Genomic DNA, 19,076 nt, shown 5'->3' with positions numbered 1-19,076 from the left:
GTTCTATCGCACACAATTGCTTGGAGTCCATCGATAATGATCATTTCCTTCCCTAGAAAATTCGTTATGGAATCTTAAAGGCCAATAGCTTTTCTGACACATGGGGTGACATGCCATAAGTAGCGTGAACCGGGCTCTTGAACGAGAGTTGCATGCTCCTCACCTATTGTTTTTCACTTTGATTGACTATAAACGAAAGCACAGTCTTTCCTCTCGTCGAAGTAAAGAGCTTGCAGTTTAACAGTTCCCACATTCTTCCGAAGAGACGTGCGCAATCTTTCTCTTTCCCTTCTAACTTTGTTCTTGTCAACAAAAAGTACATTGACTCCTTGAGTAACCAAACCCATATCTATTAGGTGCGCAGATGCAAGTGCTGCAGAGGTATGGTTTGACATGCAGAATTATTCACAGGATGATGCAAATCTTGGCAATTTCAAATTACTTACACTAACCTTTTTCCATGAAATCCTCTCCTTCACTTGCATCACATAACTCTCCGTTCAATGCCATTTCATCACCTGAGTCTTCCGAACAGAAGTGTTATGACAAAATAGGGTGAAACATTCGGGTGTACCTTTGTTCCTTCTAACCAGCAAAGCCTCGTCTTCCTATTTTTGGTCTCCTGCACATCGATGGCGCCTATCTTCATTTTCCTGCCAATTCTCTGTCCTTAGGGAATTCCCATTCTAAACAAGGCATTTTCGAAAGAATATGACAAACAGAATCAGTCTCACTAAAGCAATTTAGATGCCACAACATCAAAAAGCTGACGTGCTTGACGAAGAAAGTCTTGCTTCAGATCAATGAAAGCATTCTTGTTGACAGATCGAAGAATATTTCGATTATTTCCTTGATATTGAATAATTTGTCAAAAAATTTGCCTATATCCAACAACTGGGATAGAGGATCTATGCCAAATGCCTTCAATGGCATAAGCCACTGTCTCCGCGATTCCCGACAGAGAAATAATGGTATTTTAACTTCTTCAATGTACCGAGAGTACAAAAACATTTTCATCATCTCTTCATAAGTGGGCAAATCATTACCCATGAAATTTTCGGGTGCAACAAATATCACGCACTTCACTCCGCACCTGGTACGCTTTCCCTCTATTCTAACCATAGAGTTATTAAAGGACTATATACTCTAAGATTCTAACCATTGCGTCAATCCTCCCGTAATCCTTTGGAAGGTTGGTTGGGGGACACGGGTGGAACTCGATGGTAGCCTCTTCCCCGTGGTGAGTTCTGGGTAGTTTCTTTACGAAACTAGCAGAGAGCTACTTAGTGAAATGCTTGGTGTTAAGGTTCTTTTTTTTCTCAGCCTTGGCTGAATTTCTTGTTGAAAATAGCTCCACAGGTACGTTATTCGTCATTATGATTGATGTTAATTTCAAATAATTTACCTTATTATTACTTTTTGTGGGATTATTTACTACCATATGATGACTTATTTGATAAGAAATGAAATTCAATCGAAATATATATTATTTTACCTGCAATTTAGCCCCCAAAATGGAGTTTTAGAAATGTTGGCAAAAATGAGTTGTGTTGTGCGGGTGGTCTGTACTCTAATTTTGTTGTTAATTCATAGACTTTTTTTAACCATAGATTTTGTCAAAAACACTTCAAATTTCATTTGCATAAACTATAAACATGTATCCACTCTTTGATATTATCCATTATTCCATATTTTCATAAAATTCGTCTTCATAGCCGTTTGATTCTGAAATCAGCCTGATTTTTCGCAAAATTTTAAACTTTAGAGCTCGGGCGGCAGTGGTTAATATTATCCGATTTGAAAAAAAATTGGTGTGCGAGATCCTTATATCATTTCGCAACTTTCCCGCACAGGGCAAATTTGATCAGGAAAAAAAACCTTTTTTCGGCCCACCCTAAATTGCCCATGACTCCTGATGAAATGTATTTCTCCTGCAGTATATATTTTTCTATATAAACGAAAGAATTTACGTAGATATTTGTTTATATAATGCTCAACACATTCTTGAATCAGGCTTGAGCTTTCTAGGAGTGATAACAGAAATTGCCATGAGAGGGAAAGGGTTTATACCTACCCATAATCATAATTAGCTGCTACTATTACAGTTGCCTCCCCTGATATTTGTCTTGTGTCTTTGATTATTAATTTGGTGAAAAAAGTCAATATCAAGGATTTGGCTGGGGTTGAGAAATAAGAGAGAGAGTCACTATGTACAATATTTATTGCCCAACCCGTTCTTGGGAAACATAATGTCACAGGGATCACAACAATATTGCCACCACTCTGAAGGGTCGTTGCAATGTATTACCTGAATTTATAATGTCTAATGTATATTTATATATTTATAAGGATACTCTTTGTACAAGCCTCATGTCACTTCACACCATACCTCTTCTTTACTACTTCAGGTGTTTGGGTGGTGCAGTAATAAAAATATACTTAGATGGTAAACACGTAGAACCCTTATGCTGGATTTCACATTCCTCTGACGAAACTAATTGGGAAAGCTTACGTTGCTTCAATTGAAACGTGGAACAGGTAAATTTTCAAACACCTATGTTGAATTTCGTATACTTGTATTAAGTGATTTTCCCCATTGAATGAAATGTTAATACTAACACGCACACACACAACATGTTTTCATGCGAAAGTTATAATCACCAAATTACACAAAGTACTAAAGTAAAAATGGCGCACAGGTCTTCTTTAGCAGATAAGGCCGTAGCTCTAGAGTAAAGATGTGCATATTATCGGTCAACTTGAAGTTTTTATGGGAAGGGATTTGTCTGATCAGTTCCATTTTTCAATGATATAAAAGGCTTGAATTGAAATTTGGGTTGGAGCATTCTGTATCGAAAGTTATTATTAATTGAAATATGGTTTGGAGCATTCTGTAGCGAAAGTTTTTATATTCAAATACCATTCCATTCAAATAACAATTTACCATTTGTTACACTTCGTAAGTAGGTAACCTGAAGGCATGTGTACATTTGAAAAGTTAATGGGTGTCATTTAAGGGAATAATTTTAGCTGAGCTGAGAAAATATTATTTCCTGTAGACATGTAATTTGTAGTAGAATGGCCTTATCTAGTGGAAAAGACATGTGGCAAAAATCACAATTGCTAAACTGTTTACAAATATTGGAAGTTTCATACATTTTTTCATTTATTTATATGAACACTCAGATCTTTCCCTAGTTTTACAAAAGACGTTCTAATTTTTCTTCTTGATTTCCACTTCACTCTGCAGTTTGGTCAGATTCGTATACTTCTTTTTTTCTATCAAATAAATGAAGGAAAATGGCTTTGTTTTGAAGGAAAAGGATTACAAGTCACTCAAAAATTTTAAGGGAATCTTCAATGCACTTTCTCTGATTCCAAAATGAGGTGTGGGGGACTAACGTCTGTTATAACTTTTTCAAAAAGTCTTAAGAACAAGAAGCAGGAAAATGGTGGTATTCTCTCCTACAGTGCCATAGTCTACCTCAAAAGTGCAGATCAACTGCAAGGCATGGCTTGAATTCGTAACCACCATACTGTCTTTACTCTTTGAATATAACTCCCCTGTTCAACTTACAAAAATAACAGTGGTCAGGTTGGGTGAAGTGAGAGCAGTATACCACAGGGTCCCTGCTCAGTCCCCCTTTTCTTGCCAGCGAGATTAAACTCACGAGCTTAAGTCTAAATCTATCACCACACTCTTGGGTTTAAAGCTCAAAGCTGTACGTGTATCGTAAGAATGGAAACGATTTTGATGCTTAAATCGATGGGCATATCTTTCCCTCAATGATCAGATGAATAAGGGTACAACTGCAGTCTGTTCAGAATCAACACCATACAGGAGTCGATATCATCAGATAGAGTTCATTGTGTTCTTCATTGGCTCTGCTGGTCACAGTTTAGTGGTGAATTTTGAATGTCCAAACTGATATCTTCATTTCTTCAAGATATTTCCGAACCTTTATGATGCTAAACACTGTGAGCGCAACATTAAACCGTGTATGTCATCTCCAAGTTGCTGCCTCCATCAGCAGTTTTGATGGATAAAAAAGGCTGCAGTTGATAGTAGTTAAATGTCATCCGCATTACAGTGTTTAAAGTACATGGGAAGCCTTTTCATTCATAACCGGACTCTTTACTGATTTGGCTGATACAAAAGCTAAGTTCTTTCTGATCATAACTGCCTGCTGGTTTGAGTTATCATGCATCATATCAGTTTGTATTTTTCTACTGTACAAAGGAAGTTACCCGAATGCAAACAGCCTTTTGGCATAACCACTTGAAACCTTCTTTGAGGAGACTTGATTCACCCAATTCACTGAAAACACTCACCGACCCCGGAACAAAAAAGAAACTAGCCCAAAGGATTTTCAAAACATATCGATTTCGACCATTATCAATGAGCCACGAAAGAAATCCTATGGAAATGCAATAGGTACGTACTTTACACTCTTGTACACTCTTCTTTGATACACTCAAGCTCTCTATCACTCCAGAGAAATTCCCATTCACTCCCCTCACTTGTCACTTATCGCACAAACCACTCAGTTGGAGGTGTCCCGGAATGAACGTGTTTTATATTTCTGAAAGCACGTGTCCTGATCCACCCAGGCCACCAAACGTTCTGCCATCTTCTTCCGCCTCTGTTATCGTCCTTGCGGTGGGCGGCATCGTTTCTTTGGTGCAAAGGGAACTCGTCTCTTTCTCATCGACCCTCAAGGAGTCTTGTGCAGCTCCTAGGAAGAGGGAAAAAGAGGATTTTCTTGCACCCATAATCCACCTTTTTCAGCACTGGCTACCAGGTCTCTGGCAATTTCATCCTCGACGCTCGAGGCTAATTGATTCCATCGCCTCCCTCATGGCCATAGAACACTGGATCTATTCTGTTGAATAGGAGGTGTTCGTTTGACATCCTTATCCCACCAGACTGGTTTGGGTTGGTCAAGCACTTGTCACTTGTTCGGTTCCCATTCTTGTTGTCCGACCATTCCACTGAAAAGAGAAAAAAAGCAAGCGGTATCAAGTGAAGCTCCTTACAAATGTGACTTGAATTAATTGGTAGTTATGAACTAAGTGTATACAGCATTTGGCTGATCAATTCTTATTTACCATTAGTGTATTGATTTCCCATTAGTTGCCACGAGAAAAACTTATGAGGTGAACATCAAATTCCCTTCCCTTCCCTTAACTTAAGTAAATCGCCATAAGAATTAAGGACTTAGATAGTGAAGTGGTCTGTGTTGCAAGCCAATGGGTTGTGGATTGATTCCTCGAGTAGCAGAGTTTTTTCACATGGCAGTTAATGTAAATTTCAGTGCCATTTACACAGCAGGCTTGAAATATATCATCATCAAATTGAAATTTTGGATATTCCATTGAGACTGAACTCTCAAAACAATTACATACTTTTAATATACTTTGTCAAATATTTTTATATTATTTTGCTTATAAATATAATCTGTCTTAGGGTTTTAACCGAATGCTGGTTTGGGTAGGTGAAGTTAGAATTAACCTCAGAACAGGCCACAGGTATGTGAGAAACTTGTTACTTTCCTTCGGCCACCTTACTCTTTGAGGAGCTCTGTTTGAGAAAATCTGAAGGTTTCTATTCCTAATTGAACCCATGACGTATAGGTTAGAAGCACTTTACCAAGTTATGCAAGATGGAGCAAACTTGCTTACCACTCAGTTTCTTCCTCTGGTCTCACTCTCCTTGTACAATTTCAATAATTTTTTTACTTCTCTTTTTTTGTAACTCCATGATTTTTGTTTTCTTGCTAAACTTTTGTAACTTCTACGTCTACTCTTTTAAGAATCCAAAGCTTTTCACCATTGTACCCTCTTAAGATAATCATGCAGATGCTTTTTCCAAAGCTGAGCAATGTCATCTGCACATTGAATATATTGAACATACGTGAATTCCCCATACCTTTGTTTTCGTTTCAGTGATTCATTCTTCCACATTTAAGTTCAAGTAGTAGGCAATATTGGTAGCCTTGTTGGATACCCAACTATTACTGAGGCCTCTTTTTTTTGGTGCCTCTAATTTCTGTTTCTGTGCTTTTTTTGTTTAGTTTTAAACTTAATTTTTGTTTTTTTCAACCCTTATTCAATTAACCCTATAAAGTGCACTGTCTGGATTTCCAATTATTAAATATGATAAAAAATTCCAAATCAATGACAGTTAATTTTTTAAGTTTTCTCATTTACTATTTCTAGTTTTTTTTATCCAGGACTTGTTTCCTATGCCACAACTCTATTGAGTTCCTTTCCCTAGGGATTGTTCATGCAGTCATTGACTAAACACTGTCATAATTCCATGTATCTATTTCATCACAAAATCTAACTGGTATCTTGAGCATTCCCACAGTCTAGGACATTTTACAATAGGAGATTGTTACATCTGTATTTATGTTGGCCCTTTTTATAAATTATTTTTGTGGGAGTACCACCAGGGCGCTACAGTGCCCCCCTGGAATTGTTCACGGGGTCATTGACTAAACAATCTCATCATATATAATTTCATCACTAAGTCTAACTAAGCACCTTGAGAATTCCACCATCTAGTGCATGTTACACTCGGGTATTGGAATGTCTATATTTATACCGATCCTTTTTTAAAAAAAATTGGGGAGTACCCCAAGGGCACTAGACTGGACCTGGGAGATTAATTAAGGGGTCATTGACTAAACGCTGTCAATATTCCATGCATGTATTTTCATCACCAAGTCTTAGTACCTTGAAGCTTCCCACCATTCAGGACATGTTACACTAGGGGATTGGAACATCTGTATTTTTACTGGCCTTTTTTAAAAATATTTTTTGGGGGAGTACCGCAAGGGTGCTACAGTGCCCCTCCAGACTTGTTCACGGGGTCATTGTCTAAACACTGTTATCATTCCATGCATGTATTTTCATCACTAATTCTAAGTGCCATTTGCAATCCCACTGTCTATGACATGTTACAACAGGGGACTGGAACGTCTTTATTTAGACTAGCTCTTTTTTTGTAACTTTTTTTGGGGATTACCATAAGGGTGCTAGACTAGTTAAATGTACTCCTGTATGCTCGGAGTGGAGGCTGAACACTTATTAGAGGTACTAACCATCGGTAGTCCCTGCAGGAGTACATTTAATATAAGAATCATTAACACTAAAAATTGGTCTTCATTTAACTTACTTGGTGGAATGCCACAAGAGAATCAAACATGACTACACACTCAATTTATGTATTTTCATCACCAAGTCTAACGTTGAACCTTGAAATTCCCACCGTCTAGGACATGTTACCCTTGGGGATTGGAAAGTCTGTATTTATTCTGGCCCTTTTTAAATTTTTTTGGGGAGTGTACCGCAAGGGCGCTTCAGTGCCCCTCCGGAATTGTTCGCGGGTTCATGCGAACGCTTCCCACCAAATATTTACCCATCCATCCGTCGACGAAGGTCGGCTTGGTTCCGCTCGCGGCTGCCTCCACCCACCCTCCGAGGGAGTTGAGGCCGTAGTGCGCCTGGTAGACGGACGGCGGGGGCGGCGGCGGCGGCGGGGGAGGCGGCCCGCCCCCGTTGGACGCCATGGCGGCGGCTGCAGCGGCCGCAGCGGCGGCGGCGGCCACGGCTGCCGACGACGACGTCGACGAGGATGTGGAGGGTGCCGCGGTGGAGGAGGGAGCGGAGGAGGACGCGATGGATGTGGAGGGGACGGAGGAAGGGGGATGGGAGGGTGCTGGGTGCGAGGGGGCGGGGTGCGGGCCCTGGTTCAGCTGACCCAGGGACTGACCGAAGCCGCCCATGCCACCGACTACGCCCTGGCTGAGCTGCCCGAGGCCTGGGGTTTGAGAGAGGTTGTGGTAAAAGGTTAGGCCGGCTGCGAGCGCGCGCGTGAGGGGAAAACGGGGGAGAGACATCAACGCCTGCATGAGCCGATGGGGTTCATTTGTGCGAGGCTTGTTCGATGGATGATTTAAGAACATCGAGTTTCGATGGCTATTTAATTGTCGGTATCGATGATGGGATCTAGAATAATATTTAAATGGTCGGTAGTTTTAATTTCAAATCGAAAGAGGCAATTTACGGCGAGATTCGGTGGAAATTTATTTATTCCCATATCACCGAATTCAGCACATTTGGGCCATTTTACATCAGGGTGTTCTACAAAACAACTATCACAGGACTAAAGGCCGCTATACACGGCGAATGATTTCACTTGCATGATCATTCAGCATGATTATGCGCATGATCATTCACCGTGTATGACGGAACAATTCGCTACTGAACCTTCATGCGCATGATCCTGTGAATGATCTCGTGCAGTGACGTAGCCAGGAATTTCGTTCGGGGGGGGGGGGGGGGGGGGGGGGGGGTGCAAAACCAGGGGGGGAAATTTTTGAAAAACAGGGTACTTAGAAGAGGGTTTTAAACTAATTTTAACACTTTCCATAGTGGAAAAAACTTCATTTGTTGGAGAAATATTTTTAAAATTAATGATTTTTCAATATTTAGTTTTCTTTTATGAAGGAAAGTAATTGTGTTTTTATATTTCGGGTACCCCTCGGACCCTCTAGGCTACGCCACTGATCACGTGATCATTCGGCATAGTCATTCACATGATCATTCACCGTGTATAGCGGCCTTAATAAATGCGACAGGGTTGCCAGATTTCGCGTAGTGCTGCTTGCGGCGACGCCTAGGCTTTGGTAACCTTACTTTTCACATGCCCCTCGCACTTATGCTCGATAAATGCGAAAGAACATGAATGAAAATGAAATCTGATTGTCGATAATCAACAATGCTTAATTCTTTTCGATATATGCTCAAAGTTCATAGAATATGTAGGTCCAAAGACTGTCGTGTTCGTGATGCAAGAGCATCGTTCACTAAAAAAAAGATTATCTTTATTGCATTAGGTGCAGCTTTGTGGGTTTTTTTTTAATGAAATGAATAAAGCGTAAATTTCCGTTATTATTTTATTCCATCTAATGTTTACCGCTGTCTACTATTCCTTTAACGTAAATGAGATAAATATTGACTTTTTAAGTAGGAAACACTTTTGATAATGCTTTAAACGACATTTGGAGCATAAAATGCTGTTTATATTGTACGGAAACAATTGTTAACCCTCGAAAAGCGAGTGATTATCGACATTAAGTTGACCGGTGTTAACTGTGACACCTTCAAACATCGTGACCATTGACCATTTAAACAAATTGTGGATGCCTGCCATCGACAATGGTTTCGACTGTTCAATCCATCGAACAAGCCTAAATTTTTATCCCTTTACAATTTTCAGCGAGTTAATTTTCGCCGTTATTTTATAATTTTGGATGGTGGCAGTTAAAAGCATGCATTGATAAAATAGCCTGTAAAATCGCCGTATGAATTCAACAAGAAGTTAGCAGAGCTCACAAGGTCACCGGCTTGAGTAAATGGAGTTACTAGTGCTTAGTTACTTTCCCTGTGATTTCATTGGTTTTTAATAAAGGTTTACTCTCCAAAATCAAGAAAAGTACCATAGGTTATAATCCAGAAGCAAATACGTTTTTAGCAATTAAATAAAAACACTCATAAAATGTAAAGAAAATAGTGGAGCAATTTCAAAACGAAGCTTGCTAAGGTTACACTGAGGTTAGCTCTCTGGTGTTAGGTAATACTTGAGGTAATACCTCTATTCCTCAGTTACATTAAATGGCATCAGAAATGTAAAATATCTTCAATAATAATTTCTATAGCTACTTTAGTGCCAGGGGATTTTAAGAAGAGATTTATTCGGGGATATTTTGTACTCTAGCCCTGTACTTTGGTTCCCACGAATATTTGCCTGGGAATACTGGAATATTTTAGTGTCAGCGTGCTTGTAAAAATAAGACACCTGACAAATGTTTAGAATGTATATTGAGTGCGCATGAGTAACAGGATTTTCACAAAGTAATATTTGATGCACACCACTAATGCTGAATTGCTACTCTCAGGGGTATTGTACCCAGAGTTAATTAATATTATTATTATGGTCGAGACGCCATTTTCAAAACTTCGTATTTATTCAAGTACGAATCCAAAATTAACAAGTTTTATACCAATGAAAAGAGGAAGTTTCTAAGAATTTTGAAAATATTGTGCGATATTAATTACATTTAATTATTTGTAGCATTTAGTGAGTTTATAATACTTATTTTATAATTATAAATGTGACCTGGTTGTGTAATTCTGGCCTCTTGGTTCTCCTGATCTCGCACCCTACTACTATTTCTTATGGAGTTATGGGAAGGACGCTATTTACTACGTCCCGCCAGTGGGGGGCGCCCCCCTCCCCCTTGCGGGGCTAACTGCATTGCCGAACATTACAGAACAACAATTGTAACTTTTTTGTATCATAAGATAGCATTATCTTGTGTATGCGTATAATCAGTTGAAATATAACTACCTTAAATTTTGCTTGTAACTTGATTATTTTTCATTACGATGAAAGTATAGGTAGCTCAAAATATCTTTTTCGCCCCCCCTTGAGTTTTTTTTTGTATCCGCTACTGCTTCTCGCCTCTACCAATCACTGCGAACGATCTACAGAAGCGGATCACTGCTGCCGTGCCCTCAATAACAGCAAATATGCCTTCGCGTGTGTGGGACGAGTTTTGCTACCGCGTCGGTGTTTGCCGTGCAACCAACGGTAGCCACATTGAACATTTATCACATGTATACTTATCATAAACTAACTATTACAAATTATTGAATTTATTTAATTAAATTGCTATCACACGTCATGAAAAAATTGAAACTTCCTCTTCATTTGCATAAATAAATCTTATTGATTTTTGATTTGCAGTTGAATAAATACGAATTTTTGAAAATGGGCCCATCAACTCGGTATTTTTGCATAAAATGATATCAAGGAGATATCATTATACTGCTCGGATAAGCTAGAGGGCTAATTTTCTGGGCTAATTGTTTTCATAATATCCTCACACTTTACGCAACGGACTGCTTTAACCAGCAGTGGCGTAACTTCGGGGGGATAAGGGGATAGATCCCTCCAAAGCCTCAGAGAAATAAAAAATATTTAAAGCTATTGTCTAGTTTTGGCGTATAAAAACTACATCTGATTAAATTTCAATATCTAGAGCCAAAATTATGTAAAATGCATTTCCAGGCATCAGGGGTGCAATTAGGAACTAAGGCTGGGGGGGGGGGGGGTTTAGGTGCAAGTAATACCGGGGTGTGTGGGGGTATGGAATACCAGCCAGGATAAGCGGAAGGTGCGAGATTAATACATTGCGGAATTTTAAGATAAATGGTTCAAAATGGTGAGTTTTACTGGCTTTCTGAGGGGTATTTTATCCATTCTTACTCTATTCTATTTGTAATATCAATCCAATTAAGTAAGATGGATTAAATTTGATAATTTCTCTGAGCTCTGGGGGTTTATCCCCTAAACCCCCCCCCCCCCCCCGCTGCGCTAGTACCAGGCATGTCATTTTTCAAAAAAATTACCAGATTTTGCCTGGGGTCGCCATCCCATCCTCTCCAAGGCATATTCCTAGTTACGCCACTGTTCACCAGGGTACCTTGATTGGGCAAACATCGAGGCACGGTCTATTCAAGCGAGTGGGATAGTGTCACTGACCTGTGGTCATGCCGGTGACTCCCCAGCGAGTGTCGGGCGATCCGAACATGCCCGCCGCGGCGGAGGAGCAGAGGCCGTCGGACATGGAGCCGAAGGGCGGGAGGCCGTGCGACGGAAGCAGAGCCCCGGGGGTGCGGAACACGTTCGTCGTCTTCTTCCTCTTCTTCCACTTGGCGCGGCGGTTCTGGAACCACACCTGAAACCCAAGACAGCACTGCCGTGAGTGTACGATCTATTGCGAATTTCATTTAATTTTACTTGTTCCCACACCACCGAAAATAGCTCACATTTGCCTTTTACATTGTGGTTTTCAACAAGATAACATTTACACGTGCAATAACAACCACGTCCTGAGTAGGGGCTGCCTTCTCAGCTGGGACTCGAACCCGCGACCTCTTGTTTGGCTGGCGAGGATTTTACCCCGCCGCCACCGAATTTTTTTTAGTTTCGGAGGGGGCAGGGGTAGCCTGGCACCCTAACTAGATTATATTACAAATGAATTTTTCATTTATTTTTGTTTTTAAATTAAAAGCTTGTAGTATGTTGGATACTAAATGTAGTTGCAAACAAGTGATTTATTCGGACATGAAATAAACTTCGATGCTTAATATTTTTTGTTATTTTTCCCGCCTTCAATTAACCGAGTAATAATGCCAAAACATTTTAGTTTTAAAATGCTGTTTTCAGAGGTTAATGTTAACAAATTTTCCAGGGGAGGGCCCCGAGGACCCCCCCGTTTCACTGGGGAATATTCCGTGGCCCCTAAACCCCCGGCAGGATTTCTGCCCCCCAGCATGAAACTATGAACTTCGCCCATGGTCGGGGCCGTTCGATAAAATACCGTCCATTTAAAAAGTATAGACGCCCGAGTTTGAAGGGGAGCAGTGAAGCGACTGCTGGTTCGATTGCAACGTAATTTGTATTTAAATGAAGCTTATTATGCTTTTCGTTGAACTTCGGCAATCAACATGTGGAATGTACAAGGCATGCTTATGAACCGAGGAGAGAGAAAGTGCCGCGGTATGTCGATTTTTTTGGCATTTTCCAAGCAATAATTTGCAATTACCTAATTAATTTCTTCCTAAATGCGACGCCTATAAAGATTTCCAACTGTAATAGGACTCTTCTTTTTTGAGGAATACCTACCTTCACCTTCATCGGTTGAACTAATTAAGGAATTGTATTCTTATCTTTTGCATAATTATTAATTTTAATGGAAATAAAAATTTTTATCGAAATAAACAACTCTTAAAACATAGCTATCGTCTCTGTCGGGTAAAATGACGCATTTGACCCGTCATTTTTATATCGCATTATGGCATTTCATTGTTGGTCGCATGCTTAGAAGCACGAATATTATAACGGAGGATCCTCAAGTCGCCTCTAAATGTGTTGTCACTCAATGCGCATTTAAATGGGTTTACAAAAGTCGCCATCCGTGTCGCTGACGGACAAATTGATCCGAGTTACACGGGGAAATAAGGTTTTAAACCTTTCTAACCCGGAGCTGATTCAGGGTTAAATCAAAAGTCAAGATTTTTCATTGTGAAAACTTGAAAATTTTGCTCTCAAGTAACATTATCGTTGCAGCTAAATATTTCGTCATTACAATTTACACCACAAAATAATGCGTAGTTTAGATATTTCCTACGTAGAGCAGAAAATTTATACATTTTCAATGTTGCTTCGAAGCAACATTGGGTTATTATTGGGTAAATAAGGGGTATTAACCAAAATGTATGCATATGATGATGTGATCTATTAAATTCATAACTTTTCAATGATATTCCTCGCAATTACAGACATATATTGGAAAATATTATTATGCAAAAGTGGATCGCATTGCATTCGTAACCGCGCCGCGGACATTTTTGAAAACCAATTAAAATTCGACCGAAGTGGCAGCAGAAATCAGCCTTCTATGTGATAGAATAGGGCCTCCTCTATTGCCTCATTCACATTACGATTGTTCCAGCGATTGTCGGAACTATCGTGCATTCACACCACGATTGTTAAAACCTGTGCTGCCCTCTAGTGCTGACATCTAAAGTGAACGGGAAATCGACGATTAGCAAAGCTGTTGAGATATGCAGGCTTAAGGTATTACTGCGTTCAACGTGTATTTACCGATTAATTTTTCTTCCGCCCATATTCTTCCTTCCTAGGACAAATCCATGAAAAAATAGAGCTTCACGAGCTTTTCGTCTTTCTCTTGTCGCTTCCTCTTCCGGTCTCACAGCGCCTAACCATCGTAAAGTGGCAACGTTCGGAAGTACGTCAACTAATGTCAGGACATGCATTCACACGACTAGTTCGGCCAACTATCGTTAGGACGATCGCTCGGACAATCGTAATGTGAACGAGGCCTATGCAGTCCCATTGCCATCCTTGCTTGGGCTTTTCTGCTGACTATCCTTCTTTGACGTCAACAGAAAAGACAAAATACGGCAGGCTGAGAGGGAGGTCCTCTTAATGCGATTCGTAATATACCCCAAGTGTATAGAAGCCGCATTAGATGGTTATTGAGCCTTGGTAGCGAAATTAAGTCGAGGCTAGTCCCAGTGTGTCGTGGAGGGCGTCATCCTGGGTGGGGGGCCGTAAGATTTATGGCGGTGCCAATCTCATTGCGGGAACCAGGTCAGCATGGGGTCGCCCCATTCACAAATAAGGACAGGGGTATAGGGGGCGGGGGATGTGTAAGCACATTTGATTCGCATCACGTCCAATGAATTCGACTCGAGCTAGGGAACATGTGTACACACACTGAATGTGTGTCCTAGTGAGGCGGGGTAGGGTTATTGTGAGGAGTAGCGCTATGTGATAGGGGACCACGAGACTATGTGCAGGGCCGCCAGACTAATTTTTGGTATGCAAGGGCGTACCCAGGATCATAACTGGGGGGGCAAGCCAAGTTGTGCCTTTTTAGCATGGAAAAGGTGAATGAAACCAACATTTTAAGATAACAGCGCATTATTAGTTTATGAGATTATTTCCTTGAAAAAATAGTTTTATTTTAGTTGCATATCTTATACTAATATATATAATTTTTCGTGGGTTTAAGGAAAATTTGTAGAATACTTTCATTTCGATTCAGTACTGATTTTGCTTAAAGACTTGCGATTTTTGCTTCTAAGGGGGTGGGCAGCTGCCCCCTCCCTGCCCCTCGCTGGGTACGCCCATGTTGGTATGGTATTTGAATGAGACGACGGACAGTTAAGGTCACTTTAGCCATGAGGGAAGCGTCGGGGGAGAAAGGCGGATAGATACCCGGAGTAGGCACGTCTTCTGTCTTAACAATGCGATACGTGGCCGAGTTGGTCAACTCGCAGTGATCTTGGCCAACAGTGAGTTGGCCAACTGGTGTGCGGTAGTCGCAGTGATGTTCTGGAAGGGTTTGAAGTAATCTTACTTTTCTCATTTTAAAAAAGTGACATTCTTAACGTCATCATAATATATGCCGTTGACTCAAGAAAAAGCTAATACTGTGAGTCCAAATATAATTCTCCATATATAGTCTCCAGAAAAACTTCCTGGATCCGCCCTTGTCTTTTGGCCCATATTAAGAAACAATCGCGTGAAGACGGAGTAAGCAAGGTTACTTAAAGGGGCTTTTCACTTTCTTAGATTAAACTTTGTCGTGATGCCTGATGCATATGGAATTTTGGAATACCACAAATGTTAACATGAATGTAAGAAATTTTCCTGCAGAAACCATATCGCAACCATAGTTGGTACGTAGGTATATCTCATGCTCCGAAAGTCCGTTGTCCTACTTTTGGTTGTGCCCAACGTGTCCTTTGCGTCGTTTTCTCATTGACTTTTTTGCGTCGCGTCATAAAACTTCTGTGGTTGGACATCCTGCCGGGTAGATACACCTATTGACGCGCTCAAAGGGAAAACATAACTCATAGGATTCTGTTAGAGTGTGCAATTTCTCATATGTGCAATAACAAAAGAAATATGATATAACTATATTGATCCATTGAGGTATCCAAGTTACGGTATCGAAGTTGAGGCATGCAAGTTACGATGATGCTATAATATACATTTTGTCGATTGATTAAGTTCTTGTATCGTGCACGTCACTGTACTACTTCATAAGAAAATAAAATAGTAAGTGGAACATGAGTTACAACAGATTCTACACTTAACTATTAATCCTCTTGGTGCAAACGTTATTGCTGGGGTATGAGTTCACCAGACGTTTTTGGTCTACACACGGACGGACATATATTGTGATCAGTGTTGTAGAGCGGGGTATAAGTTTTTTAATTTTTTTAATTTAAGTATACCGGGACTAGCCACGGTGATAACCTTAGTCTAGTTGTGTCCACAAATATCCACAGAAAGGAATGACGCCTCGATAACTGGCTTAATCAATCGACCGGAAATCGGAGGATCCGGGTTCGAATCCTGGTCAAGGCGAATGATTTTTTCTCTGTGGAATTTTCGTAAAAGCTGTTCCTGTGAGCGGTGGTCGGAACTATTTTTTTGCAATTGTTTGCTGTTACATAATCATTATGTCTGCTTTGCTCCTTTATCTAAAAATCCAGCCATGTGACCATGAATTCTAACTTCCAAGTTTCCCACTTCTATGGGTACTATCCTTCCCGAGCAACGCCGGGTGGCCTGATAGTTTACAAATAAAGGACATTTGGGGTGGTACCTACGAAAGGGAGCCTGTAGATGGTAAATATTAGAAGTTTTCCTATTTTTTTTAACGAGCCATAAGACGGTTATATGCGCGTTGTGCCATTACTGAGCGAAGCGTCTTTGAAAGCCGTCATTTTTTTCCCCACCCCAAGCCAAAATGCCCTCGTTTTTATAGGAAGAGCGTGGGCAACCCTTGGCTAATACGATATTCCCCCCTTCTACCCTTCCTCATACCCACGTATACACTCTTTCCTCCGGCCAAATCCCTGCCGACTTCGTCACCAGAGGTCGAAATATCGTGTGTCGCCCTTTCGGTGTTATATGGTCAAAGGATTAGCTCCGTTTTTATCGCCAGACGTCGCCGGCGCTCGGCGAACCCCTACCAACGCAAACAGGGGTTCTCCACAACCAATTTCCCACCCCCTAACGTACACCCCCCCCCCGAACTCCTCCCCATACATCCCCAATCTAATTACAGGGAAGGGTGTGAACAACCCCTCCGAAAACCCCCGCTAGTGATCCCAGTAATATCACGGCCAGCAATAAATAATAGGAGGGTTGAAGTCGGGGGGGATTCCGCCGTTCCTCCACTGGTCCATTCCTCCGTTTCCCTCGTCTCAATTTCACCATCTCCCACTCTCTTTAGTCCAATTTCCATTCCATCCTTTCTCATTTCTCCCTCGACGTTCTTGCCGATATGTTTTCACGAATGGTTTGGAATATCGGTGTAGAGCGCAGTGTATATGCAGCCCAAGGAGAAAGTGCGTCCAGTTTCTGCTACGTAACAGATATATCGATGGCTAAGTTCTAACAACACGTACCTCAAAAATAGCAAATCAGGTGAGCAAAGAAAAGATTAATTTTTTGTAGTGGTACATCGAAATTAAAAACCATAAGTTCATAAAACTGAAAAAGAAGCATTCGTTTACAAACAAAGACTTGTTTTTTGCTTGTATGTATTTTATTTTTTTAAAGTTATTACACTTTGTTTAAGATACCTGTCTCAAACCGGCCGAATTTGAGATACGTGTTGTTAGAACTTAGCCAACATTATGGAGGGCTGAGAAGTATTATTTGTCCTTAAACATGGGGTCGCAACTCCTTAGTTACTGAACTATGGCCACGCTAACATTTATGAATGCACTTAACAGTTACCATGGAAACGGTTTTTCTTGTGTATCCAGCCTATTCGACATCATCTTTAATACTCTGGATTTTTAAGGATAGTAAATAATCAAGGTTGGACAAAAAATCGCGGTTATCATTATTGTATGGAATATTTAATCTTTGAGCTTCATTAAACGGGAGCTTTGAGTGAGTATCTAAAATACGATTGCGTAGGTGTCAGTTTCCATCCTCCAGTTGAATTCCTTTGTTTTTTTAGGGGATTTCCAATCGGTTACTGGTAAAACTCCAGTCGACATCAGCCCGGCGAGAAATTTAAGAGATAGCTGCGAATGACGTCGGAAGAAGCCAATGAGCGCGATGAAAAGGGAGGACTTTTGCAGTTGCGGTTTAAGGAGAGGAAAGGCATGCGTTGTTCAGACGAGCATTGAAAATTACGTCGAAGAAGAGCGATTTTTTTGGCTTCCAAAACTTCATAATGCCCTGCGAGCCACTCTAGGGTGTTTGGCAGGGGGTGATCAACATGCAATAGGAACGGCACATGCAAACCACACGGTCATAAAATATTACGCAAAATAGCAAAAAAAAGTCTTGCCCATTCATGAAAAGGCAAAAATTTCCAACGGCTTGTAATTCCTAAAGCAGATTTCATGTACAATTGAAAATTGAAAAAATGAAACGTGCTATGAGTCGACCTAGCGAGTGACGCCGTTAATTCTATTAAACGAGACACTTTGAACTCACGATACCCATTATCAGTCAGATATCCTAAGATTGGTTTAACGCAGCTCTCCACTCAAATCCCCGAATTACTTGTCTTTAAATACTTCCATAATTTTATCGTTCTAAATACTTCATCACCTGTTCCATGTATCTAATACAAGACAATCCTTTGTCATTATTCCCATCCCACTTGTCATCCTTCAGCGATTGCTTTCACTGGGCAGTTGTTCCATATTCTTCTCAAAAGACATCTCTCCTATTCCCCTTTACACTTCCACATTACTCGCACTATTTATCCATTTGATCATCATTATTTTGTAGCACCAGTAATGGACGCAAAAAAAACTGAAGGGGGTCGCAAAAGAAATTTTGAGCTACCTATACTTTTATCGTAATGAAAAATAACCAAGTTGCATGCAAAATTTAAGGTAGATTTCTCATAATTGATTAGAAGCAGATACAAGACAATGCTTAATCTTATGATGCTAAAAATTCACAAATGAGGTTCTGCAATGTTTGGTAATGCGGGCAGCCCCGCGAGGGGGGTCGCGCGCCCCCCTTATGCATCCAGAATCTCATTTCGAACATATCCAACCCTAATTTCTCCGCTTCTTTCGTCGTTCATGCGTGTCTATGCTTTTGAGCTTATCCGTCTCATTCAGCTTTTGTATACATTGGCGAAAAATTCTTTATCCTGTGAGAATACTTTTTTATTCCATATTTTTTCATAAAGATGTAGATTGAACCATGAGCGTAGGGGAGAGTGGGGCAAAACCGACCCCTTTAAAATCACCCGGTTGTTGTTGCTTTCAATTAGCAACATTATATGCTAGTTGAAGTGGTTGCCATTACCAGCAGATCGAGCTTATTTTCGTTTGCATTGTGGCCGCCGTTTAGTCTCTGTGAATTTTTCCAATTTAATACAGTTTTCTTAATGATTTTTATTACGTTTGTTTTGGAT

General features: G+C 40.5%; 1 protein-coding gene across 1 annotated transcript in view; it reads right to left on the bottom strand.

The window, feature by feature from the left end:
- Positions 1-2,203: 2,203 nt before the first annotated feature.
- LOC124169576 (homeobox protein orthopedia-like) overlaps positions 2,204-19,076 on the bottom strand; it is a 161,341-nt gene continuing 144,468 nt past the window's right edge. The window contains exons 3-5 of the mRNA XM_046548217.1: positions 11,615-11,810; positions 7,424-7,825; positions 2,204-4,992 (exon numbers count right to left, since the gene is read on the bottom strand). Coding sequence (XP_046404173.1) covers positions 4,835-4,992; positions 7,424-7,825; positions 11,615-11,810 — 756 coding nt within the window. The 3' untranslated portion in view covers positions 2,204-4,834. The remainder of the gene's footprint in view (positions 4,993-7,423; positions 7,826-11,614; positions 11,811-19,076) is intronic.

This window comes from Ischnura elegans, chromosome 12, assembly GCF_921293095.1.
Source record: "Ischnura elegans chromosome 12, ioIscEleg1.1, whole genome shotgun sequence".
In the NCBI taxonomy this organism is placed as follows: domain Eukaryota; kingdom Metazoa; phylum Arthropoda; class Insecta; order Odonata; family Coenagrionidae; genus Ischnura; species Ischnura elegans.
The sequence above is the reverse complement of the archived record's forward strand: the minus strand, read 5'-3'. Positions and strand labels throughout refer to the sequence as shown.